Raw genomic sequence first — 25926 nt, forward strand, 5'->3', positions numbered from 1 at the left:
GTGGTGATGGTGCTGGTAGTGGTGGTGATGGTGGTGCTGATGGTGGTGGTGGTGATGAGTGTGCTGATGGTGATGAGTGTGCTGATGGTGATGAGGGTGATGATGGTGATGAGTGTGATGATGGTGATGCTGGTGATGAGTGTAGTGATGGTGGTGGTGCTGGTGATCCTGGTGATGAGTCTGGTGACGATGGTGGTGGTGGTGATGGGTGAATGGTAAGTGATGACGATGATGGTGGTGATGATGGTGCTGATGGTGGTGGCAGTGGCTGCCGCCAACCTCCTTTGTTGCAGGAGCTTTCAGAGAGCTCTCCTTTCTGAAGTTGATGCTCCTATCATCCCATTTTGCAGATCAGCAAACTGAAGCACAGAGATTGTAAGTTGATCAGCGTCTTCAGACTACTGACCGTCAGAGCCAGGACTGACCCTGGCAGCCTCCTGTGTGTGGACGGCGTTCCTCTTTTATGGGAAAGGGGCAGCTGGAGGCTGGCGTCAGTAACTGCAAGCTGTCTGGGCCGCGTCCTCGTGCTTCTGTCCCTTCCTCTGTGGGCCGTGTGGGGTAGGGCTCCTGGGGCCCTCCCCATCCATGGGCTTCGCTGGTGGCTCACCGGGTAAAGAATCCACCTGCCATGCAGGAGACCCTGGTTTGATTTCTGGGTCAAGAAGATCCGCTGGAGAAGGGACAGGCTACCCCACTCCAGTGTTTTGGGGCTTCCCCTGTGGCTCAGCTGGTAAAGAATCCTCTGCAATGTAGGAGACCCCAGTTCGATCCCTGGGTTGGGAAGATCCCCTGGCGAAGGAGTAGGCCACCTACTCCAGTATTTTGGCCTGGGGAATTCATGGACTGTATAGTGCATGGGGTTGCAAAGAGTTGGACACGAGTGAGCAACTCAAATCTATCCATGCAGTGAAGTGTTGCCTCCTGCCCGCTTGTGTTGGGAGGCTGTGCCTTCTCGGGGGCTCAGGGCTCCATGCTTCTCTGGAGGACAGGGGCCCAGAGGAGGGGACGGCTGGTCTGCACGCCTACAGCTGGAACTTGGTTGCAGTGAGTGTCATTCTTCTGACTGATGTGTACATTTTCCATTAGAAGTTGCTTTTCCACTCAGTACAGTAGATGTGTGGCCTAAAGTGCTGGAGAATGATTTTTATCAGCGGTGGAGCAGCCTTGCCATTCTGTGTGATTCCGACTCTCTGGATTGAAGAGCCGTCTCGTTAGAGGCTCTGTTAGTATGAACGCTCCTTTCTTATCTTGCCCCTCAGAGACGTGAACGCAGCTTCTGAAAATGAGGCACTGGGGCGCTTTTGTTGAATCCATCATCCGGCCCCACTGAGGCTCATTTTCCCTGCCACGCAGGTCAGCATCAGCTTGCGAATCACGGAGGCCGCCCCCCTGGTCCAGCCTGTGTGATGGGGGCCTGCCTGGGCCACTGTGCTCTGGGTGCCCTTGCCGGCAGAGCGTGTTCTGTCTGGAGGGAGAGCAGCCAGGACACACGGTGCTTCTCCCTCGAGGCCGAGGGTGGCCAGGGGGCTGCGAGGAGGTGCCTGGGATCGTCCCCTCTGCCGCTCAGGCCCACGGGCCTCGGACGACTGTGGGATCGGACTGTCGGGATGGCCTTGGGGCTTGTGAGCAGCGCGGCGGGCGGGCGCAGGGAGCGTGCTGAATGCTGGCGCACAGGTGCCCCCTCATTCATTGTCCAGAAGCCCCGAGAGGCACACAGAAAGAGCCTTGGGGTGACAGGCGCTGGCCCTGCGGTGCCTCAGCGACTTCACAGGCAGTCTGGCTGTGGGACGAGGGCTCTACATGCACGCAGTCAGCGCCCTGAGTGACACTGTCAGTGCGACCGTGTCGCTAAGGGCGAGCCTGGGGCCTCCCTCAGCCCCGTCAGCTCGGCCGCCGGCCAGGTCGGGAGGTGCCTTCTGAGCTCAGAGCTGGGGTTTCCTGCAGGGCCTTTGCCCCTTATGCTCTTAGGTTGGCAGGACGGTCCTGGTGGGTCTGAGAGAGGGTTAAGGGCAGACACAGGCTCACAGGTGCCTCCTGCAGGTCACGGCCATCCTGGAGGCGGGCATTTAAGTCTTGGCACACGTCCCGGCCTTTGGGAGGCGCACGCGCTGTTCACCATTTGCGTGTCGGACTGTAGCGTTGCAGGACCGGGTCTCTTCCTGTGTCCCCTCTGTCGGACACACCCTCCCCGCCCCCCACTTCCCCCCGCCCTCCTCCTCCCCCTCCCAAGCCTCTGTTTCTCTCCCTGTCCATCGGCGAGGTGTAGGCTCTCAGTCTCAGGTGTGCACAGTGGACTGCGGACTCTGGACTGGGGCGGGGGCGCTGGAGGCCCCGACCCCCGCCGGGCCCTTGTCCCCTGGCGGCATGTGGCTCCTACCTCCCATTCTGTGGCTGATTTAGGGGCTGGTTACTGAGCTTTTTCCCTCAGCAGGGATGTGGGAAAATTACCACGGCTTTTAGAGTCCTGCTCCCACCTGATAAACTTGCCTTTCAGCGCCAGACGTGAATGAAGAAGGCTGGTCTTTGTACCTTTGCAAAAATGCGCTGTTCAGAGCCTCCGTGTTGTCTAGGAAACACGCCTTTGGGGGCTGCAGGGTTGGAGGGCCAGGGCGTCGGAGACAGACGGGAAAAATCAGCACAGCCAAGCAAATAAAAACAGCTCATCACGTACCCTCAGATAGACGTTTTAGGGGGGAGAGCAAACAAGAAATCAAAGCTCTTTCAGCAGAAAAGATTTTCACGTATGTGTTAGCGCCTAACTCGGCTGCTAAGGCGACGTCCATACTTTCCCCTCTTTCGGTCAGTTCGACTTGGACGCACGGGGCAGTTGGATCTGGTGGACTCTTAGGAACTGGCCAGAGTGTCTGCTCTGCACGTGGTCACGACTCCGTGGTTCCCCATTCTTGCTCCTGCCCTCCACGGCACCCCCTGTGCTGCGTGCCCTGGGGCAGGGCCTCCTCCCCTGGCCATGGTTACAGCCACGGCCTGCCTTTGCCCATTTCCCGCTCACTGTGAGCTCCTAACTCCTGGGCGTGTTAGCCGATAGCTGCTCGTCTGAGTCTGCTGTGTGGCTGTGGTTTCTGCCCAGCACGGTGAGGGCACAGAGGTGCCGCCTATCTGTGGGCTTTGTCCCTGAGGGGCAGAAACGGCAGCTTCTCAAGAAGGAACGAGAGTGGTGGTTGACTCGGACCCATCCTGCTGCTCCACGGCCCTGGGAGACCTGGGGAAGCTGTGCCTCTCCCCCTGGAGGCAGAGGCGTCTCTGGACACTGCCACACGAAGGCCACGGACACCAGGCCGAGCGTCCAGGGGGTGGCGACAGCCACGCTGACTAATGCAGGCGGCCCCGTGTGCTGGGCCAGCGCTCAGCCGCACGCCCCTTCCCCCAGCAATGCATACGGCAGAGAGCAGAGAGGCGCTGAAGGGCCTCTCAGTGACAGTGAGAGAGCAGAGGGGAGAGCGCGCTTAAAGCTCAACACTCAGAAAGCTAGGAGCGTGGCATCCGGTCCCATCACTTCATGGCAGATCGGTGGGGAGACAGTGGAAACAGTGACAGACTTTTTTTTCTTGGGCACCAAAATCACTGCAGATGGTGACTGCAGCCATGAAATTAAAAGACGCTCCTTGGAAGAAAGCTTATGACCAACCTAGACAGCATATTAAAAAGCAGAGACATTACTTTGCCAACAAAGGTCCATCTAGTCAAAGCTATGGTATTTCCAGGTCATGTATGGATGTGAGAATTGGGCTATAAAGAAAGCTGAGTACTAAGAATTGATGCTTTTGAACTGTGGTGTTGGAGAAGACTCTTGAGAGTCCCTTGGACTGCAAGGAGACCCAACCAGTCCATCCTAAAGAAGATCAGCCCTGAATATTCATTGGAAGGACTGATGTTGAAGTTGAAACTCCAGTCCTTTGGCCACCTGATGCGAAGAACTGACTCATTGGAAAAGACCCTGATGCTGGGAAAGATTGAGGGCAGGAGGAGAAGGGGACCACAGAGGATGAGATGGTTGGACGGCATCACTGATTCAATGGACATGAGTTTGAGTAAGCTCCGGGAGTTGGTGGTGGACAGGGAGGCCAGGTGTGCTGCAGTCCATGGGGCTGCAAAGACTCGGACACGACTGAGCAACTAAACTGAACTGAGATGTGTGTGTGTGTGTATGTATGTGTATATACACACACACACCCCCATACACACACCCATGCACAGCCGTGCACACACAGCAATATACCCATGTGTACAAACTCATGCACACATCCATGCACACATACTCATGCACACACTCACTGTGTACACAGATGCGTGCACACACCCGTGCGCACGCCTGCTCGTGTGTGTGGAGAGGCGGGGCAGCGCTGGGCTCTCCTCCGCCCTCCGCCGCAAGTCCTGTCTTGGGTCCCTGGGTTACACATGGCTGTTCAGTACCACTCCTTTCAGGAGAGATTTCTGCCGGCTTGCACTCCTTGTAAATGTCCAGGGTACGCTTTTGTTGCGAGAAGTGTGTGAGGCTGCATCCCTGCAGGTGGACATGAGCATTAGTGGGTATCCGTGGGTAAAAGCAGCCTGCAGGGTGCAGCTCTCCGTCCGCAGCCTGGGGCCTGCCTGCCCTGTGCTTCTCTGCCTTCAGCTTGCCCTCCGCGGAACAGAGGCTGTACTTGCAGCCTCCCGTCTCGCTGGGAGGCTAATGATGGAGGGTTTGTATAGTGGCGTGAAGTCTTTGAAATAAAATCACCAAGTACATGTGCGCTGTTATTACAGCTCTAATAGTATTTATATTTAAATCATTATGATTGCAATAATAATACACCATTTCGCCAATAAAACACAAAAACCACTCGAAAAGAACATTGTAAAATGGTAGCATTTTCTGGGGCTGGTCAGCAGTGTCTAATCTGGGGCCTCGGCAATTGGTTTTGTGATTCATGTATTATGTATTTGCAAAGAATAATCAAGGGTGTGCAGTATTGCCCAGGGCAGTGAGTATGGAAAATATACCGCCGGAGCAGCTGTCCTGGAAGAGCGCTCGCCACCTGGATCAAAACAGTTGTGTCTCATGCAGGGTGGGGGCTGTCGCTGGCCTCACGTTCTGGTTTTGAGCCCCTGAAGCTTGACTTTGTGATAATGCGTCATCAGGGCCGAGCGCCTTTTGTCAGCTGTCCAGTTGCTGCAGAGATGTACTGTGGGCGAGCAGCTCAGTGGGAACTGAGGGTTTTTTTTTCTTTCTTTCTTCAGATACGTACAGAATTCACAAATCTGATTTATAGCTAATGGAGTTTGTGCTCCCCATGCAGAAGGCTCGAAGGCGGAGCCCTGTTGGTGGGCAGTGCCTATCTTCTAGGCCCCCAGGCCCTCCAGCCCCGGTGCGCGCACAGGCGGTCAGGCTGGGGCTGCGTCGTCCAGGGCACGGGGGCCAGTTGCGTCCAGCTCCTTCTGTCTTGCCGGACAGTTCGTTTAGCTCGCTGGAGCTAGACCAGTTACTGCATTGAGAGCGAAGTAAGTGAGAGGCGGCCGTTCAGGGTCTGTTTGGGGATTAAGATGTGCTCTGTTGCGACTACCTGCCGGTCCTGTGGTGCAGACCTGGCCCTACAAGGCGGGGGCGAGGGTGCGGTCCCTGGCCAGGGAGCCGCTCTCCCACAAGCCCGGTATGGGGTGGTGGTGTCCAGCGGCAGAGACAGCCAGAACGTGCCTGTGTCTGTCGGCCCCACTCCTGCCTCTGGAGCCTTCTCCCTGGCTGGGCCCCCCCTTGCCGCCCCACGTGCCCCCGCCTTCTGTTACACTGGGACATTTGTCCCGACTAGGGAATCAATATTGACAGATGGTTACGACCTATGTTTAACTTTTCCTAACTGCCGTTTTCTGGTCCAGGACCCGTCCTGCTCACCACTCGGCATTTAGTCATTGTGTCCCCTTGAGCTCCTCCTGGCTGTGACGTTCTCTCAGGTCTCCCTGGTTTTAATGACCTCAGCAGCTTGAGTACTTGCCAGGTTATTCTGTAGAATGTCCCTGGATTTGGGTTTGCCTGATGTTCTTGTCATCAGATGGGCTGTGGGTTTGGGAGGAAGAACAGGGGAGCACGATGCCTTGTCATTGCTTCAGGTGCACGTGGTGGCCGCCTGGCCCAGGTGCACCCGTCCCCCCGCTGGCCCGGCCCCCCGCTGGCCCGGCCCCCCGCTGGCCCGGCCCGGGTGCATCCTTTCCCTCGGTCTCCTGGCCCAGGTGTGTCCATCTCCTCTGCAGAGTTCATCTTTTTCTGTCTCCTTTCGATATGGTCCTCTTTGTTTGTTTTTGTTTTAACAGATTTTCTTTTTTTAAATTTTACTCTTTGGCTGCACTGAATTTTCATTGCTGTGCATGAGCTTCTGTGGTTGCAGCGAGCCGCGGCTACTCTCTAGTTGTGATGCCTGGACTCCTCACTGTGCTGCGTCTCTTTGCAGAGCGCGGGCTCTGGGCTCACGGGCTCAATATTGTGGCTCTCAAGCTCTGGGCTCATGGGCTCAGTGTCGAGGCTCCCAGGCTCTGGGCTCATGGGCTCACTGTCGAGGTCTCAGGCTCTGGGCTCACGGGCGCAGTGTCGAGGCTCCCAGGCTCTGGGCTCTGGGTTCAGTGTCGAGGTCTCAGTTGTGGGCTCACAGGCGCAGTGTTGAGGCTCCCAGGCTCTGGGCTCTGGGCTCAGTGTCGAGGTCTCAGCTCTGGGCTCACGGGCGCAGTGTCGAGGCTCCCAGGCTCTGGGCTCACGGGCTCACTGTCGAGGTCTCAGCTGTGGGCTCACGGGCGCAGTGTCGAGGCTCAGGCTCTGGGCTCACGGGCGCAGTGTCGAGGTGCACAGGCTTACCTGCCCCGTGATGTGTGGAATCTTCCCGGACCAGCGACTGGACCCGTGTTCCCTGCATTGGCAGGCAGATTCTTAACCACTGGACCACAGGGAGGCCCCGTCCTGTCTTCTTTGGAAGGAGGTCACAATGTGCCCAGAATTTAAGGGGTGGCAATTATGCCCGCCCTTCTTGAAGGCAGATCTCTACATAAATTAATTAGGATTCTTCTGCGTGAGAGATCTGTCTGCTTTTCCCACTTGTTAATTCATTCAGTCATCTACGTTGGTGTGGCTCTGGGGATATTCACTTCACATCTTGGGTCACAGTCCAGTAACACTAGGTTACCTTTTCTTCTAAATGTTCCAGCTCTGGCCATTGGGTGCTGTTTTAGTTGGCGCCTGGGTCCCTCTGACATACCCCGATCTGTGTGTGTGTGTGTGTGTGTGTGTGTGTGTGTGTGTGTGTGTTTCCGTTTCTCCAGGGAGCCCAGTCCCTGTGATTGGAGAATGGTTTTATACATAGAAGCCAAGATCTTCATGACTGGTGTGCTCTGGTCAATTATCTTTTAAAGAAATTATAAGCAAGGGAAAGTTCCTTTCGCGTTCGCCTTCCCGCACCGTGACCGCTCCCTCTCGTTCTCTGGTCGGTCTCTGTCTTTCCCCCTTGTAGTGTGTTCTTCCTGCCGGAGGAACTGTCTTCGGCGTTTTTGGTAGGGTAGCTCCGTCTTGCGTTGGTCTCGAGAAGCGCTTGTTACGCCTTACGGCAGGGGTCTTCACCGAGTCTGGGAGTCTGGGCTGACAGCTCTTCTCCCAGCACTTCAGCAACGTCATTGCGTCGCCTTTTGTCCTGCCTCGTTCCTACAGGAAGTCTGCTTCGGTTACTATTTTTGTTCCATTTCTTAGGATTCTGTGGAATCCCCTGGAAGCTAACCTGGCCCATCGTCCTAGTATGAAGTCAGTGGGCTTCCTCCTCGGTGCAGCCTTGCTGGCTCCCCCCCTCCAGTGGGACACTCACTGCCTGCCTCCCCGTCTGTTCGGGCCTGGGACAGGCTGGCTGTGCAACCTTCAGCCGGCACCTCGGGCACCCCTTCGGTGCCTTTGTGTGGGGTGTCACTCCGGGGCTTTCCAGCCTTCACCTTATCAGGGAAGGCCACCACTGACACAGATCTCTCCATAGGTGGCTGACTACCGTGGTCATAGAGGTGTTCGGGGAGAACAGGCACGAGTGAGCGCGTTCCATGGACAGCAGGCCCCGGGTGTGTGGTGGGTCCCCAGCCTTGCTGAGCACCGTCCCCGCACCCGTGAGAGCGGGGCCCCGTGCAGACGGGTGACGTGCCATCGTACGCAGCCTGGCGCGGCGTTGCTGATGGGAGGACCCGAGTCCCGCCTGTCCTTCTCGCCGCTCCTCAGTGTCCCGCCCCCTGAGGCACAGCTGCGTCCCCTCTCTGCGTCCGCTGCAGCCAAGCTGGGCGCCCAGGGCCGGAGCTTGGGGCCCCGAGCTGGTGTCGGAGGAGGGGCCAGAGCTCATAGCAGCCGGACACAGCCAGGCAGTCATGTCTGCATTCAGCTGCTGGTTGGGACCAGGTGAAATGGGTCATCTGCCCATTAGGGATCTAGTTGAAAATAATGCCAGGCAGTTACATACAGTGATTTCTTAACATCTTTGGCCTAAATCAGCAAAACGCTGCAGAATGCTATATCCGACTGAAATGAAAACGGCAGTGAAAGATGAGCAGACGCTGCTGGAATATCCCGGGGAGGGGGTTTTACCTCTTCAGCCCCGGGGACGATGGGGTTACCCGTGTAGTGTTCTCTTGAACCTCAAAATGTTATTTATAACCTGTGTCAGGAGCAATTAAACTGATTGATGATTAAGAAAGTTTAATAGTTGAGTAATAAGATGCAGTTCTTGACAGCTATTTTTTCTCATTGTGGAAGCATATTTTATGAGTCTAATAACAGCGTGAAGGATGGGCCTCAGAGTATGTTGTGGTGTGATTATACGGTGGTGATAGAGCATTCACTCCGGTGTTACATGGTATGTTACTTATAAAAAATTAAAATACCAATTACAGTTTTTTGATTTATTATTGAAGCAGTTGGTTAATTTTGAGTCACCCCACGCAGGGTTAATTAGTACATATTGATATATTTGATTAAAAATACACTAATGTTGAATTGGATAAGAAAGGCCAAGCAAAATAAATTATTCTCTAGCCACCCCAGAACAGTACCCTGATTTTAGTTATCTTTTATCCTTACATGAAAAGGTGGCCTAAGGTTGACTGAAAATGTTCACTTTGTTCAGAGGTGCCGTGAGTGGTCCGTGCCCGCAGAAGTGGTATTTATGTTCCCACAACAACCTCTTCTCTGCTCCTCCGTGCCTCTCCTTGCTTGTGGGGTTTTTGTGACAGTGTTTATCTTTGTGAACCATTTCTTATGTCTGTGAATAGCAAACATACAGTTAAAAAGATTCTTTCTGGAAATCAGGAGGAATGTTGCAACATGCTACCACAAATGAATAACACACTAAAAGAAAACAAAACCCGAAGTCTAGTATCACTGTAATGAAAATGCAAATCAAACCAATAATGCGGTTCTATTTTTGTCTATCAAATTAGCCACGATTAGAGAAGATAATGCTCAGTGCTTTTGAGGTGAGATGAGATTGACACCCCGTAATCTCTGAGTCCCGAAAGGCTCGGGCGCCTCCTTGTCTGGAGGAGGTGGGAGAAGGCACGAAGACAGGGCTGGGGGTTCGTTGTCGAGGCCTTTGTCCTTGCAGAGGCGCCAGACAAACCCACATGTCTAGCCGTAGAGGACGCATAAGCTAGCGGTGGTGCGTGATTTCCATGCTTTTTCAGCACGCGAAAATGACCAGAGTATATGCAGAAGTAGAGGGACCTCGACCTTCACACTCACTCTCAATTCTGGTTTATTAAAAAACGTGCGTATGTGGGAGCGTTATGGGCCAAATTGCGACGCAGTGAACCAGACACGATGTCAGCTGGAGCTACGCCGTGCGTTTCCGGACACTTTTCTTTATATACATTCTGTATCCCTCAGAATACACACCGTTATTTTCAAGAATCGTGTGTCATAATAAATGTGCTGTTAGCAAGACCACTTCCCTGGCATAGCCAGACAGAAGACCCTCTCTTGAGTCAGCATGCCACCCTTCAGTTGGTGGGGTTGCCCTAGGTGTCTGATGTCTGGTCCAGCCCTAAGGTGGTGAGGCTGGGCAGGCAGGTGGGAGCTGCCCTCCACGTCTAGGTGAATGTTGTGTTGGCGAGGCCGTGTGTGCCCCTGGGGCGGGGAGAGTGGAGGCCTCTGGGCTCTGGCAGGAGCGTCTCCTCTCACTCACATGTGAGGGCTCCCGTGAGAAGGCGTCACCGTCCTCCGGGACCTCAGATTTAGGTCCTCTCTGCCGCTGGCGAGGAGCAGGAGCGGCCTGGGTTAGGTTCTAAAGGACGCGGCAAGTCAGGCAGGCGGTGGAGGGAGGTGCAGAGGCGGGCACCCAGCGCAGGGCAGGCTGCGGGCGGGCGGGGAGGTCCGGCCGGGTGCTTGGTGGAGGCCCTGCTCCGGAGTCCACAGGGGCCTGGAGTCAGGCTGGGCCCTTTGTCTTCATCAAGCTGTCGCCCAGTCTCCACACTGGGGCCTGGGGCCTGGGGGCTGGGGGCTGGTGGAAACGCCCCCCTCCACCTGGGCCCCGACAGTGCAGACCAGCAACGGTCAGCAGGTGGAGCTGAGTAGCTCCATGAACACAGATCCGCCAGGGCTGGGGGTGAGCTCTGCAGGGATCCAGTCCCCGAGGGACTGTCTGACAGGAGGATGTGCCCTGGAGAGGGTGAGGGACGGGAGCTTTGCCGGGCCTGCACCCCCCTCCCTGACCCACTGTTGCCTGGAGACGAGCCTGCTCCCCAGCCCCTACCAGCCCTGAACAGTGCCCAGGGTTAGATGGGACCCTGGAGGGGGATGGGTGGTGGGCGGGAGAGCCAGGCCCCCGATTGTGGCAGACCCCCCCCCAGTACCCCACACATCTCCTGCCTTTGTCCAGGCTGGGGGCAGTGTCCTCAGCGGCAGCGGCTGCCCCTGGAGGCGGGTGACAGCACCGTGGTGGCGGGGCTCCCAGCCCGGGGGCCCCTTCGTGTACCTGCTCTCCAGAGAGCCGGCGGCCTCCTGGGGGCCTGTCGGCCCAAGGCATCCATGCCCGGCCCGGGTCCTGGTGCTTCTTGTGGCTGGCACCTGGCAGCTAGCTGTCCTGTTCCCAGGGCTGTGCCAGGCCTGTCCCCTGAGCCCTTCTCAGCACTCCCCTCGTTCTGAGGGCCCCTGCAGCCTGCACTGTGACCCCGCTCACCCCTGGGCACTTGGTCCTGTCTTTCCGTGAGGGCAGGACCAGGGGCTGTCTGTGGGCGGGCGGAGGACCCCCACCACCTTGGGTGCCATTCTTGTTGGAGAGCCGTCCCTTTTGGACACTTTGAGCTGTTGAGACGTGTTCTTTCAGAAGCCCTCCTCCACCGCCCAGCCCCCATCCGCAGGGCCCCTGGCGAGGGTGAGGACCAGCTCCGCGTGGGAAGCTAGGACCTCCCCACCAAGTCTGCCAGGCATTTCTCTCTCTGGGTTCCGGGGATGGCAGCAGTCTTGGCTGCTCCTCAAGAGTGATGTCCCATCTTTGCTTTGTCCGAGGACATACTGACCTTGGGGGAGTTTCTGGAAACAAGGCCCTCATTCCTGGCTGCAGCCTGTGGCTCGAGGCTGGCATGCAGCTCCCTGGGCATCCAAGCTCGTTAACTGCGTGCCTCCTCTTAACCACACTTATCCTCACCTGAGCTCGTGGGCAGTAGCACGTTAACTACACCCTGACCGGCCTCGTGTGCAAGGCGCAGGGGAGCCCCTGTTTAGAAATCTGTTTTCTTGGCATTTTTTTGATACTGGGCTCGAGGACCCTCAAGCCAGCCTACAGTGAGCAGGCCCCGTGGTCAGTACCAGGCACACACATCTGAAGACAAGAGAATGGCTGGTCTCCAGCTAAGAGAACAGATTTCCTCAAAACACAGAACAGACACCCTTGCCCAGGACTCTGAGCATGGAGAGTTCAGTGGCGCTCGTGGGGAACGACCACGGAACAATCAGGCCGCTGAGGCTTTGCTCTGACAATCCCTCCTCCTTTCATTTTCTCTGCAAATACTGTTGGTTGGTTGGTGTTGGGTCTTCTCTGTTCCAGGCAGCTTTAGCTTTGCGTTGAGTCTCTTAATTACCCTTGAGTAAACACATTCATGACATCAACACATTAAAATAGTCTAACTTTTCAAAAACAAGTGAAGAATTTCAGATAAACATAGGAAATGGAGGTAAAGTGTCATCTAAGTGTTTCTGAAGTTTTGCTCCCGTGCTCAGCTGGTAAAGAATCAGCCTGCAGTGCAGGAGACCTGGGTTCAATCCCTGGGTCGGGAAGATCCCCTGGAGAAGGAAATGGCAACCCACTCCAGTATTCTTGCCTGGAGAATCCCGTGGACTGAGGAGCTGGACACGATTGACTATCACTTCACTTCCAGTTGGGTGATGGCTGTGGATTCACACTTGGGTTCCACCATGGCCAGCACACAAGGTCACCAGCGCCTGCAGATTGTAATGCGTTTCTGTGTGATTTTATATCCGTGGAACATTGAGCTTTTCAAGTGGCTCGGACGTTTTTAGGCCCACCCTCAGCACTTACGGGAGCAGCCTGGCTCTGGGTGGCGTGTTCTGTGGTCGTGAGACCAACCGAGAGGCTTCGACAGATTGCAGTCACAGTGACCGTGTGGCTCCCGTTTTCTGCATGGCTCGCAATGTCCCGGGCCCACACCCCTAATTTTGCGTTTTGTAATCCCAGCACAAACACGGCAGAGGAGTGGCTCCATCGTTTCTTCAGGCAGCTGGGTTGACAGAGCCTGGAGAGAAGGTCAGCGCAGCCCCTCCTTCAGTGACCTCTCACCCGCCTCCCCGGACATGGGGGCCCAGGCCTTGGTCAGGGGCCTCGCCCCGCAGCCCGTGGACAGGCTGAATCCTCATGAGGCCCAGGCACTGGAGGGAGAGCAGACCCCGTGCTGTGCCCTCCTGGTTACAGAGGGGCCCCCGTGCGGGCACAGGCCGCCAGCCCGCCGGTCTGGGGAGCGTTTGTGTGTCTGTGTGTATGTGCATTTTGACAGGTTCATCTGGGGTGTTGTGATTTGGGTTCCTTAGTTTCTATGTGTTTCCTCGGGGCAACTGGGAATCCGCAGGTGTGGTGAGCTGGGCCAGTTGGTTCCTGTCCGGTCTGCTGGGAGGCCTGACCTCTGCCCCCGAGGGCTGTGCTTAGCAGGAGACCAGGGGTCTGAAATCCCAACCTGGAGAGCCCTGGGGGTGAGCACCCACCTCCGCCCCACACCTCAGGGCTGCGCTGATAACTCAGTGAGTTCGAAATGGGCTTAAGGGGCGGCTGCGAAAACGCGAAACCTCACCAGAATGTAAAACGGTGCAAATTAAACCTCATTTTACTGAGCTGTTTGAGCCTTCCCAGAGGTGGAAAGAAAGAGTCGCTGATGAGAGATGGTGGGGCCACAGTCTCGGGCGTCCTGGCTATGGTGTAAATTCCAAATGCTCCTTCAAAATATTTTAGTAAGATTTGCCAGGAGCCCTGAAAACGTACTTACTCTTCACCTGGCAGTTTCATCTGAGATGCTTGCCGTAAGCAAACGATTCTCAACGTGGATCAGACCCCTTGTGCAAGGAAGATGTCCACAGATGTGTTCCTGATAGTGGAGAAGTCTTCAGATGACGTTGCAGCCCAGGGCAGTGAGGTGGTTACGGAGCTGGCAGAGCACCAGGCCCGGCCTGTTAACCAGCATCCTGAAAGATGGCTTCAAAGGGCATGTGATGGAGTGGAAAACCCTCACCAAGGCCAGCTTTCAGGAGGATGCATGTTTATAATGCAACCATCGCCACAGAAAAAGCTGAGAGAAAACTCCACGTAGAAAAAACTGGTGAGTTGGAATGCTGGAATACTCAATGGCCTGGTTGCATTTGAGGTGACAGCTAATTTGTGGCCAACTCGCCCTTTATTTAAAGGTGTGAGTTCGTCAGCTTTTCTTCTGTGACTGGGGAGTGAAGTGATGGGGGCGGGATTGTGTCCCTTGAGGACCCGTGTCTGCGTCGGCTTCTCCTCTTGGCCTCCAGGCGCACAGGGCGATGGCTGCGTGGTGGCTCGGGTGACTGCTGAAGATGTTGACCATTCCCCTGTCCCAGGCTTTGCCCTGGACAGGCTGTGAGGCCCTCGGGCTGGTCTGGGGGCCCAGCGAGGATGTCCCTGCGCCCTCGTCCTCAGCCTGGGCGTGGGCTCAGAGCAGGCGTGGAGCCAGGCGTCCAGCCCCTCAGTCCACCTGAGGGCTCTTGGGAGAAGCTTCAGTTGCCCCTGCCCTCCCTGTGCTCTGGTCTCGGGCCTGCCAGGAGTTGGTGTGCTTCTGTAGGGTGTGGATGGTCCACCTGGGACGCGGGAGCTGCGGGCTGAGTGTGGACATGGCGTGGACGGTCCACCTGGGATGCGGAAGCTGCGACCTGAAAGTGGGACACGGCATGGACGGTCCACCTGGGATGCGGAAGCTGCGACCTGAGAGTGGGACACGGCATGGACGGTCCACCTGGGACGCGGGAGCTGCAGGCCGAGTGTGGACACGGCATGGACGGTCCACCTGGGATGCGGAAGCTGCGACCTGAGAGTGGGACACGGCATGGACGGTCCACCTGGGACGCGGGAGCTGCAGGCCGAGTGTGGACACGGCATGGATGGTCCACCTGGGACGCGGGAGCTGTGACCCAAGGGTGGGACACGGCGTGGACGGTCCACCTGGGACGCGGGAGCTGTGACCTGCAGGTGGGACGCGCCTTTCTGTGGTGTGGGGGACTCCCCGCCACCCCATCAGTGGCCACAGTCGTTCTGTGCCCGCCGTGCAGGAAGGCGGGGCCGCCACCTGCAGCACCCTTCTGCCTCTGAATGCTTCTACAGGCGGGGATGGAGAACAGGTGTGCTGCTTGCAAGATAAACTCCTGTCACGAATTAGAAGAGGTTCACCTGTGGGACTTGCCTGCAGTCAGGCCTTCTGAGGACCTTCTCGACATCCAGAGGCTGACTCCCCTCCCAGACTGCAGGGACCCGAAGCATTTGCTGGGCTGTGAGCTGGGAGGCCTCCTGACCAGCAGGGAGGGAAGGGCCCCATATTTTAAAGGAGGCCCAAGGGCTCTTGTCGAGGGAAAATTTCCTCCTGTGGACAAATTGGAGACCCACACAATGGATTAGATTATTTTTAACAGAAGTATGTTTTAAACGATGTGGAAAGGAGGCCATTCAGCTTTGTTGTTCAGTGGCTCAGTCGTGTCCGACTCGTTGCGACCCCGTGGACTGCAGTGCTCCGGGCTTCCCTGTCCTTCACCATCTCCCGGAGTTTGCTCAGACTCATGCCTGTCAGGTGGGGCTGCTGGCTCTGCTAATGGGCTCCGTCCGCCAGCAGCCAAGGTGCTCGCGGTGTGACTTCCTGGAGAGCGCGTCTGGGCTCTCGCTGTGGCCTCGGTAGTCGTGTGGGACAGCACCGGGCTCATCCTGACCTGGGCTCGAGCTGCCCTGCCTGTTCTCATGGAGTTGGGGTGTCGGGGCCTGGGCGGGGAAGCCCAGCTCCTCCGGCAGAGCCCAGCGAGGCGGGACGGAACCGCGGGCCCCGCTCAGCCCTGCCTCCTGCCTGGGCGCTGCAGAGCTCCGTGGGCGCCCGTGGCCTCTGACCCGCTGTGTCCGAGCCTGTGCGTCCTTCCCTGAGCAGAGCTTCTGTACTGCGTGTGCTCGGCGTGGGTCCCGAGTCTGTTTCTCTTCACCTGTACCCGTGGTGGGTACTTTAAACTTTGAGGTGTTGCCGTTTTATGTGGATTAAATTGGTTGTGTTTATTTGAATTTATTGATAGCTGGCGCTGCTGACCGTTTCCTCGTGTCTGACTTTTTGGTAAGTGTCCTTTTCAGGCGTTGTCCTTTTCAGGGGTTGTCCTCATTGTCACCGGGCTTGCTCTGTGTTTCTCTTGCTGGGAAACGGTTCTTCGCAGCTTGTTGGAAGTCACTCCTTGGCCTGTACCGTGTTGCAGATGTTTATCCAGTTTGTTTTACTGTCTCAGTTTTTCTCTTGCGACCATTTTATATGTGACTGTGGTGATCTAGATTGGGTTTCCCTTTCATGCTGGGCTTTTCCCTGGGAGGGTCTTTCTCTGAGCTGAGAAGTCAGAATTCCAGCGTCATGCTGGGGGAAGCGCCTCTACACGCCCCTCTGGGGGTGACTTTCTGCCCCAGTGCCGCACCCCAAGCTTTCTCCAGCCCCTCTGAGTGCGGTCCACCCAGACCCTCAGGAGCAAGGAGGGTCTCCAGTTGGTCAGCTTTTTCTTTCCATCTGGCTGCGTTAGTGATGATTTGAGTGAGCGAGCATTTTGCTGATGGATTGAAAGACCCGTCTATCCTTTGAGGAATTATTTTTGACTTAATTGGATAAAAGGAGTAAATCAATTGAGTGGATTGATTTATGATCAGTTTGCCTTTATCAGATGATCGTGACTCCAGAAACCTCATTCTCTATTTAAATGACTGCTGTCCGCCTCCTGAAGGACGAGCGTGTCTACAGAATCTGCTTAGAGATGCGCGGTCAGAAAGGTCTTAACCCGAAGTCCTCCACCCCTTTCCTTGTTAGAGTAACGAGGGGCTTGAGCCCTTTAATGCAGTGAGGAGGTGTGGGAGGTTTCGTCCTGTGGGCCTGACGAGCGGTCCAGGCACTGGTGCGTCCCAGATGAACGGCGTGGGTTTCATGATCTTTGTGAGCCCCGGGAAGGCCCTGTGTGCCACGCTTCTGATTCTTGAGCGAGGGAGAGGGTGGGAGCCGAAGAGGGCCTGCTCTCCTGGGAGAGGTGGGCCCTGGGGAGCTGTTTTCCTGGTGTTCCCGTGATTCTCAAAGGCAAGGTCAGCACCTGCTGCAGTCTTTCAGGGTGCCTCCGGGTCAGAGGAGCTTGGCCTTCTGTTCAGAGAGCCCTGGGCTTCTGTGGGAAGGAGGCCGTTGGAGCAGGTTACACGTGACCTCACTTGGAAGAATGCTTTCTTCGGTGTGAGTGGATCCTCCTTCACTGACTTGTTTGCACTGCCGTTCGTGGAGGCAGGTTACTGCTCGTTGCTCCGTCTCTGAGTCGTGCCCGACTCTTTGCGCCTCCGTGGTCTGCAGCGTGCCAGGCCTCCCTGTCCATCGCCAACTCCCGGAGCTTGCTCAGACTCATGTCCATTGGGTCGGCGATGCCACCCAACATCTCGTCCTCTGTCGTCCCCTTCTCCTCCTGCCCTCAATCTTTCCCAGAATCAGGGTCTCTTCCGATGAGTTGGCTCTTTGCATCATGTGGCTAAAGTGTTGAAGCTTAAGTTCAGCGATAAGTTGGATATTTCTTTTGGCCAGAGACTTCGGGTAAAATCTTTTTTCGCTCTTCACAGAGCATGCTGGCGTAATATGCACCGTGCTCTGGGCCGAGTTGTCGGTGGAGTGCCTCCTCCTTCCTGGGCCGTGGGTCTCTGGCAGCAGGCCATCAGGCACTTGGCAGGGGGTTTGGGGGTGTCTGCTGTGTGTGAGTGGAGGGGCTGGGGACACGGAGAGCGAGGTGGGCACAGCCCTGCTCTCGGAGCTCTTGCAGCAGTGAGGGGACACACAGGTGCAGCCGTGGGGAGGGACGCAGCTGGTGACGCGTGCTGTAGAGATATAGCCGGGCAGTGCCGTGACCCGGCCTGCCCTGTCCTCTGCAGGATGTGGCAGTGTCTGGCATTTCACGGCACGGAGCTGGCGTGTTCCCTGGCAGTGACCTCACTGGTGGGAGCTGTCGTGGAGCCTAGACACTCAGGCGGCAGCGGCGGCGGCTCACAGGCTCTGGTTGGGAGCGTCTCTTCTGCCCACAGCACTGTCCTCCACCAGATCCCTGCTTCCCTGCCCCATGCCCGCTGACTCCAGGGCACCGATGTCTCCACGGCCCCCCTTCCCGCTAAGGGAGGCCAGCTCAGGGCCAGGTGCCCTGGAGCCTCAGGACCTCTGGCCCGGCCTGGCCGTGTGGGCGTCTGCACAGCTGCTGGGCTCTGCCACCGGGCCCTCCCTCGTGTGGCCTTCTCTCCCATCCCCCTGTGCCCTGCCCGTCGTCCTCCCAGGCCCGGGTCAGATGCCACGTTGCCCCCACCTGCATCCCCCCAAGGGTCCTCCGTCTCCTCTGAACCGGCAGTGTCTGAGCCCCGTCCCCGCTCACTCTGCACGCGGCAATTTCTTTGTTCGCAGACACAGCGGTGTGCAGCGCACCCCCCAGAGATGAATCAGGTCAATGAAGAAGATCGATAAACAGACAATGAATGAACCGGGGAGTTGGTGAATGAGTGTGTGCCTGGTCCCCGCTTCCTCCGGGCTCTGCAGGTGGTTCTGTTTCATCTTTACCTTTTTCCCATCCCCACGTTTTCTTGCACAAACAAGTGCTCAATACGAGTTAAGAGAATCAATCAGTATCTCAACCAATGGCAATTCCTTTACCAAAACCTCTACTCACAGCATTATGGGGAAAAAAAGTCAAAGAGCCCATCAAGCCAAAAGAATGCTGTGAGATTAAACGTTGTGCTTTTTGTCAAAACGGCATTATAAAAGCAAGAGTCACCAAGGATACCGAAGTTTCCCTTCACGCTTGACCTCGGCGCCCACACCAACCTTGTCCTTCTCCCAAGTGTCCCAGAGGCCTTGCCCCTGGGGTCAGATACCGCGTTTTTCCAGGAAGAGACCTGCAGCTGCCCACCACCCGCCCCCACCGTGTCCTGTCCCGCAGAGCCGTGCCTTCTGCCAGGGCTGCAGCTCCGCAAGGCTGGAGACCCGTGACGGGGGTGTGCAGGGGCGCGAGGGGATGGGAACAGAGCCCCGCTGGTGGTGAGAGGCGGATCCTTGTCATCAGGGTCCCTGTCAGGGCCAGGAGGTGGATCGTCCGACGTGGCCGAATGGTGTCGGCCTGCCTGACCCTGAGGGAGCTCGTCATCCTCGTTTTGTCCTTGACCCGTGGTCCTCGTCTGCCCACGGCCGAGGGCTCTGGGTCTTCAACTCCGTCGCAGAATTGGAAACTCTTGACGGCCTGTGAGCTGTAACCTTGAGGTGCTTTTATATTACTTACGTTAGAATTAAACATTCCTACTGCTCAGCCAGTCTGATCATCACCTTCATCATTTGTGCCGGGCCAAGGAGTTTTCGTGAATTTATGGTCCTGAGACGCCTCTCTCACCAAAGCAGGACTTTTCCCCTACATTGGAGCCCAAACCTATGTAATTAAGTGCTGGAGTCTCCATCACCAGAGTGTCAGCGTTTCAAATTTAAATCTCCCAGGTCAAGGGATGCGGAAGATTAGACCGCAGAGCGGCTCCAGCTTGCTGATAGAGAAGGGCGTGTTTCTGATCGCCAGTTAAGCTCCCAATTAGGTGAAGAGGCTCGTCGCAGGCAGGGCTCAAGCGCGGTGGGTGATGGACGTGGTCATAACGGCCCCGTTGCCCCCTTAGCTGCCCTCGCTGGTCCCCAGCAGGCCCGGCTCTCCTCCTGAAGCTTGTGGTGCGGGAGGCCGCCCTCTAGCCTGCGTGGGTGGTCCGCGTCCTTGGATCCGCGAGCGTCCTGGCGGTGTTTAACTGTGAGCTGTCTCCCCTTTCTGGTTGGCAGGCCACCCTGTTGGGTTTACCTCGTGCGGAAGCCCACTGTGAGCTCCCTGGTCCCCATCCCCGTGAGTGAGGCTCCAGCCTGTGTCCCCAGCCTTGCTGGGGTCTCCTGGGGGCAGAGGGAGGCGTGGGGGTTCCCGCCCAGGAGACCGCAGCTTAGGGAGCTTGTGCAGGGACTGGCCGTCTTGCCATCCGATGGAGGAGAGGAGGGGGGCTGCTGGTCTTCTGCAGGAAGCCCTGCCTCTCCCGAGTTGTCGCTGTGCCAGGAGGCCAGCGACCAGGGCTCTTCCCTCTTGTCCGCGTGGGGTCAGAGGCCCTGGCCCGCTCACCTGGCCCAGCGTGGCCACAATGCCCAGCAGACGAGCCCCAACTCCGGCTCTGCTCTGCCCGGCGCCTTCCCTGCCCGCGGGCCCCGCGTCTGCTGGGTGGAGTGTTCTCCCTGGTGGGCGTCTTCCCGTGAAACGGACCCCGGCACAGAGGACACGCCATGGAAACGCAGGAAAAACCCTCTGTCCGCCTGTGCGTCCGTCTGTCTGTCGGTGGTGGCGGCTGCCGTGACGGCCTCCTCGTCGTGGTTTCCCAGGGCTTCGGGCTCCTCACCCTGCCTGTTCTTTCCCCACTCACCTTTTCTTTCTTCTGGACACGGAAATGTGTCCTGCTCCCAAGACGGATTTTTGGGTGTGTCAAAGCAGCCCTTACACCCCTGTGTGGTTTTCTCCGAACAAGGCCCCGCCTCTTCCGTTTTTCTAACCGTTTCCTGTGTCTGGCAGAGGATGGCTGGTGCCCCCGCTCCGAAAGCCAGCGGATCCCCTCACCCTAATCCTTCTGACCCCCAAACACCCCGGAAGCTCTCACGATTTGCAAGGCCAGGACCACCGCCGTGGGGAACTTTCGCTCCAGGGCTGTTTGTCTGTGGGAAAGGCAGACTTTTAGTTAGACTCTCCCAGTGGCTTAAAAACAGCATCCCTGCCCCGCCGCTAAATAAGTGCACTGCGAAAGCAGATGCTGTCTTCTTTCCCTGCACCTTTCTGTGGAAAACAGCGGTCGGTTCCTGCCCCCCCAGTCACGCGCGGGGCCTCCCGGGTTCTCTGCGGCACCGTCTAAGCCATGTTCTTGTGTCGTGTCTGACCTGCAGTTCTGGAGTTTTCCGTATGAGTGGAGCTGTTGATAAAGATTGGGGTTGTTTTTCAAATTGCTTTTTAAACAATCAGACGGCCAGACAGCATTTTCAAAAATTTATGCAAACCCGCCCCAAAGCTTTTCCGTGGTCTCAGGTGGCTAGCAAGACTGTTTTTATTACGTGTCTGTCTTCCCCGTTGTGCGCCTCTGTGTTCGCTGTGGTCCCCTCGGGCCTGCGGGCCTTCTGCCTGGGACCGTGGCATCAACACCTTTGGCGCCTCCCTGGCGTTGGCCGGTGCACTTGCCCCCGGCACTCTGAGGGCTCCGTGGGGCTGGAGATCTTTCCCCAGCTTGGTGTCCCCAGGATACAGGCCTGGCCCCGAAGCGAGGTGTGCGGACAAGCTGGGGAGGAGGGCTGGGTGCAGCTTCGAGACCGCGTTGCTCACGCCGGCGTTAATGTCCATTTGTGGTTAGAAGATAAAAGTAAGACGTGGAGTCTAGTCCGGGTTTTGATGAACCGTTTGGTTCACATTCTGTCATTTTAAGCAGCGTGTTCGTCACAAACGCCGTTTTGCGGAGTCCACCGTGGCCCTGGGTGTCCTGGCTCCTGGAGCAGTGGGAGGGGTCAGCCCTGCCTGGAGCTGGGCCGGCTGTGTGGGGTCCCCCTCCACCCTGGGGGCCCCGAGCCCCTCACTCCCCTCGCCTGCAGTGTCTTCACAGGCTGGGTCAGGATGTCCACACGGCCCAGGGTGGCACCGGGAGCCGCTGCTCGGACACGCCTGCTGCCGTGCAGCTGTGCAGGCCTCACACCCGCCCGCGCCGGTCGGGTGTCTGCCCTCCTGTCCCTGTGAGTTCATCGGCTCTGCCCTCTGGGTCCTGCCTCTTCCCCTGAACCTGGGCCAGTGGCCGGGACGCCTCACCTCCGTGTCCCGTCTCCTTGGCCTCGGCCTCTCTGCCGACACCGAGTCCTGCTGGCCTGAGGCGCAGACCCCTTTCCCCCCTGCCCCACCTCCCCGCAGACTGTAAGGGCAGCGGGCAAGCTCCGGGGGCAGGTGTACACCCCGGGGTCAGGGGGCTTGGCCCCAAGAGCTGGCGCCCGCCCCGCGGCGTGAGCATGCCTCCGTCAGGCAGGGCCTTGCTGCGCCTGCTCTTCTGTCGGTGCCCGGTCCAGCCGCGCCCCCTGGTACCGCCAGTGTCCCCTGTGCCCCCCGCCAGGGCAGCTGCTGTGGTTTCTGCTCTGTCCCTCGACTCCGACTGCAGTCCCAGCCCCGGGGCTTCTGGAAGGTTCTGCACTGTTCTCAGTGCTCTGCTGTGCCGGGGGCGCCTTCTCTGGCAGAGGGGTATTTATCTCATTCTGGCAGCAGGGGTCATTCCGATTCTCTCGACCTGCGGAAGACAGATTGGCGTGGGGGCTGTCTGAGTTAGATGCCAGTACTTTGTTACGTCAGAGAGGAACAAATCGCCTGTCGCCGGGAGTGACGCCTGGCAGAGGCCACCGACATTTCCTGGGATCAAATGATACGCCCGCTAAACAGACCAAGAGCATTCGCTGAGGCGCCCACCTGCCTCCCACAGGTGCCCGCTCCCCGCCGGCCTGGCCTGGGTGCCCCCACCTCCTCTGTGACCTGGAGAGGGCTGAGGCCCTGTAGCTCAGTGGTCTGGAGACCCTTGAAAGCGAGGACGTGGAGGAAAGACACCCCCAAGGAGCCCTCGGGCTCTTGTAGACCCTGCGCCCTGAGACTGGACAGTGGTCGGCTCTGCTCTGGTTCAGGGGACGCCAAGTCGATCCTGCCCAAGTCGTTTTCCCAGCAAGGAAGTCTGTGCCCCAAAGAGGGCACTTTCACTCCTGTCTGTGATCTCGGTCTTGAAGCAGGAAGGGCGTCATGCTGGGCACAACCCGGTGCCTGCGACTCGGACAGCGCAGTGCAGGAAGCCCTGAGGGGAATGTGGCTTCCCGCCTGTCAACCAGCGGAGAAGAGGCCGTGCGTGGAGCCAGGCAGGCTCTGTTCCCGGGGTGCTCGGGGCCCGTGGGCACATGGGCCTCCCAGACAGAGTTCCGAGGGCAGGTGCTTGGCCGGGCCGGCCTGGGGGCAGAGCAAGGCCTGCAGCCCCCGGGGGGCAGGTTCATGGGCACCTTGGGCTGGGAGGGAGCCCAGAGCTGGCCTCAAAGCATGCTTCACCCTAGTCCCGCGTCGGAGGGGAGGGTGGGCCGCGTGAGTCTGCCCGCTGGGGCCTGGCTGTGAACAGACAGCCCCCCACGTCTGCTGTTTTCCATTTCTGAAGTCGTTTCCCCCTTTAATCCGCCAGCTCCTTGGGGGCGTTGGTTCCTCCTCATCTTTGCGCCCAAGGGTCTGGAGTGTAGGGGCATGGGGAGTGCCCACCAAGGAGGGGTGATAAACAGGGCGTGGCCCATGCGTGCAGTGGGAGGTCGTTCTGCCATAGAAAGAGGGAAGACTGTCACTCCCGGAAGCCTCGTGTGCAGTGAGGACCACCAGACAGGACAGGCCGCGTGGCCTGTGTCCACTGGCCTGAGATGGCCACACAGGCATGTCCGTGGGGCAGACGGGACACTGCCTGGGGCCCCTGGGGCTGGAAGGGGCTGCTGCTGGGCTCAGGCTGTGTTTGGGGGGTGATGAAAACATTCTGAAGTTAGATAGTGGCGACGCTACCTAAGCCCATGAAGGTCCTAAGACCCCCTGAATTGTACACTCTAATTGAATTATATCTCAATAAAAGAACGCTTCAGACCAAACCGACAAAGATCTGTTGAGTGCGTGAGGGAGCAGATGAAGGAAGGGCTGAGAGCTGCTTTCCTTCGCACAGAAGGACACACATGCTCCCAGGGGGCTGCAGGGACTTGGAGCCAGAGGTGCTGTGTGGTGTACACGGCCGTGAGGCTGTGCCTGGAGGGGTGTGCGCGTGTTGGGGCCGTGGCAGCCTGTCTGGGCTCCTGAGGGCCCAGCCAGTCGGCTCTCCTGTGGGCTGCCGGCCTGGAAACGCCCGCCCTGGTTTTACTTTCTTACTTCTGCTGTGAACAGAGAACAGAGCGGGAGGCCTCTCACGTGGTGGGAGTCCGGCCGGGTCAGGTGCGAGGCGTGCCTGAGTGCAGAGGCCTGGCCAAGGCTTGGGGACAGACATGGGTCCATGCTGTGACCCGCCCCCCCACCATTTCCAGGCTGGCTTGTTGCTTCTCTGCACCCCATTTTCCCAGGGGTGCAACGGAGTGCCTGGCATATATAATAATCACTCAATACACATTAGCAGTTATCATTATTATAATTATTGTCATTTTTATCCACTTAAAGCTTTCTAAATATGTTCCAGGCTGAAATGTTTCTTTTCTTAAGGAACATTTTCATTGCAAGGATGCCATGCATATTTGCAAAATACAACAAAAGTATATAAAATTTTAGAAATAGGAGACACAATTTTTTAAACATTTATGAGTGTTATGCTGGATGGTGGCAATTTTTCTAAGGATCTAAAATCAGTTTCTTCAGATGTCTGATAAGCCATTCCAATGAGGCATCTGTTTTGCATTTTGAAACTTTTAAGTTATGTTTTCTCATTAGATTTTTGTACTCAAAGGAAGAAACTACTTAGAGCGCCATTGCCTGTTCTTCTTTTCAAACACATCTGTGTTTTTGCTGTCTTGGTGTCTGCTCACAGCGTAGCAGTATGTGGTTTTGGAAAGTCTCACCTTGGAAGCAGGTTTTTAGAGGGTTTATTACTGAGTGAATTTGTGAATACATTAGAAGCAGAGTTTTTTAAAAAATATTATGGAAAAGCTCTGATGTCAGTTAGGTATAAGTAATATATTTTAGATCCCCTCTTAGGATGTGAAATGCCCAAGAAGCAATGATTTACAATATATTAATTATGTTAATTAATTGGAGAGGATTCAGAATATTAATTATCTGCAACTAATTAGGTATTAAAATTGAGGCCTGTTAAGTGATGAGGTGGAAGACAAGTTGTCTAGTTAGAGCGAGAGAAGTGGGAAGGAGGGGGATCCTGGGGGGGTGGTGTTCCTGTGAGTAGAGCACACGTCCTCCCAAGACCTGACGGCTCCCTGTTTCCCCCTCCCCCGCCCTGCAGACGACGAGGAGGCGGACTCCGCCAACATCTCCCGGGTGCCCGAGGATGCACTGCGCAACGTGGAGGCTGACACGTACTGGTGCATGAGCCGGCTGCTGGACGGCATCCAGGTGAGCCCCGCCACCGCCACGGCTGCGCAAGCCTTCTGAAGCCCCGACTTTGCTGCTGAGCGTGCGTGTGTCTGTCTGGGGTTGTGCACGGGCCCCTGGAGCGCCTGGGGGGCACGGTGCAGGCTCAGAGGGACCAGGCCCCCCTTCAGAGCCCGTGGGGGGCACGGTACAAGCTCGGAGAGACCCCTCCCCTGCAGAGTCCGATCCCCACTAGGCCCACCTCCCTCTCTGCTGCAGCCGGTGACTGTGAGGTTCTGCCCGTAGCACAGGCCGTCCTGGCAAGCTGTTTCACCATCCACGGAACTGAGTTCAGAGGAGCCTGCCCCTTAAAGGGCATCGGATTTAGAGTGACGTGGGGCGTGTGGGTGGCTGGCCCCACCACCCTGCCATCCTCAGCTCAGGGACCTTGGCACCCTAGGACGTGGTGCTGGGTCCCAGAGGGAGCTGAGAGCCGGAGGGCGTCCTGCCCCCGTTGACGGGGCCCCTGTGGGTGGGGCTCTGCTCGACCCGCGGCCAGCTGGGCCACTGGCTGGGGTTTTCCCGGAGGAGCCAGTCCCCCAGGGCCTGGCGGTTCGATGGAGCCCTGCACCCCCACGCGTCAGCGGGGAGGCTCTTCCGCGGGTGCCTGGGGAGGATACAGTCGGCAGGTCATGGGCAGAAGGCAGCTGGGGCCCTGTGTGCGGCAGGAGGCGGCCGAGGAAGCCGGCCGGCCCCCAAGCCAGCTGCAGGCCCCGTTTGGCTCAGCTGGTGCCCGCACAGCCTTCTCAGATGCCCGCCTGGTGCCTGGTGTCACGCCCACTCTGGGGATGGAGGGAGAGGCGTGTGAGCACTGTGTTACCACGCATTAAACTGCTTAGGGAACACGCACGGGGGCAGAGTGGGACCTGGAGGGAAAGCCTGGGGCAGGGCTTTGGTCTGAGGTTCGTTCTGGTCACTCACTTGAGGACGGTCTGCTACAAAGATAGCCACCCCGGGCCAGAGACTGTGCAGGGGGCTTGGGTTCCACCAGGACCCCTCTGTCCCAGGTGAAGCAGGTCCTTCCACCGGGA

General features: G+C 57.4%; 1 protein-coding gene across 1 annotated transcript in view; it reads left to right on the forward strand.

Annotated features, from left to right (window-relative positions):
• The window catches only part of TBC1D22A (TBC1 domain family member 22A), a 263232-nt gene that overhangs the window by 136195 nt on the left and 101111 nt on the right, over positions 1 to 25926 (forward strand). The window contains exon 9 of the mRNA XM_068971006.1: positions 24768 to 24877. Within this exon, the coding sequence (XP_068827107.1) occupies positions 24768 to 24877 (110 nt within the window). The remainder of the gene's footprint in view (positions 1 to 24767; positions 24878 to 25926) is intronic.

Source organism: Capricornis sumatraensis, chromosome 4, assembly GCF_032405125.1.
Source record: "Capricornis sumatraensis isolate serow.1 chromosome 4, serow.2, whole genome shotgun sequence".
NCBI classification, from domain to species: Eukaryota; Metazoa; Chordata; class Mammalia; order Artiodactyla; family Bovidae; genus Capricornis; species Capricornis sumatraensis.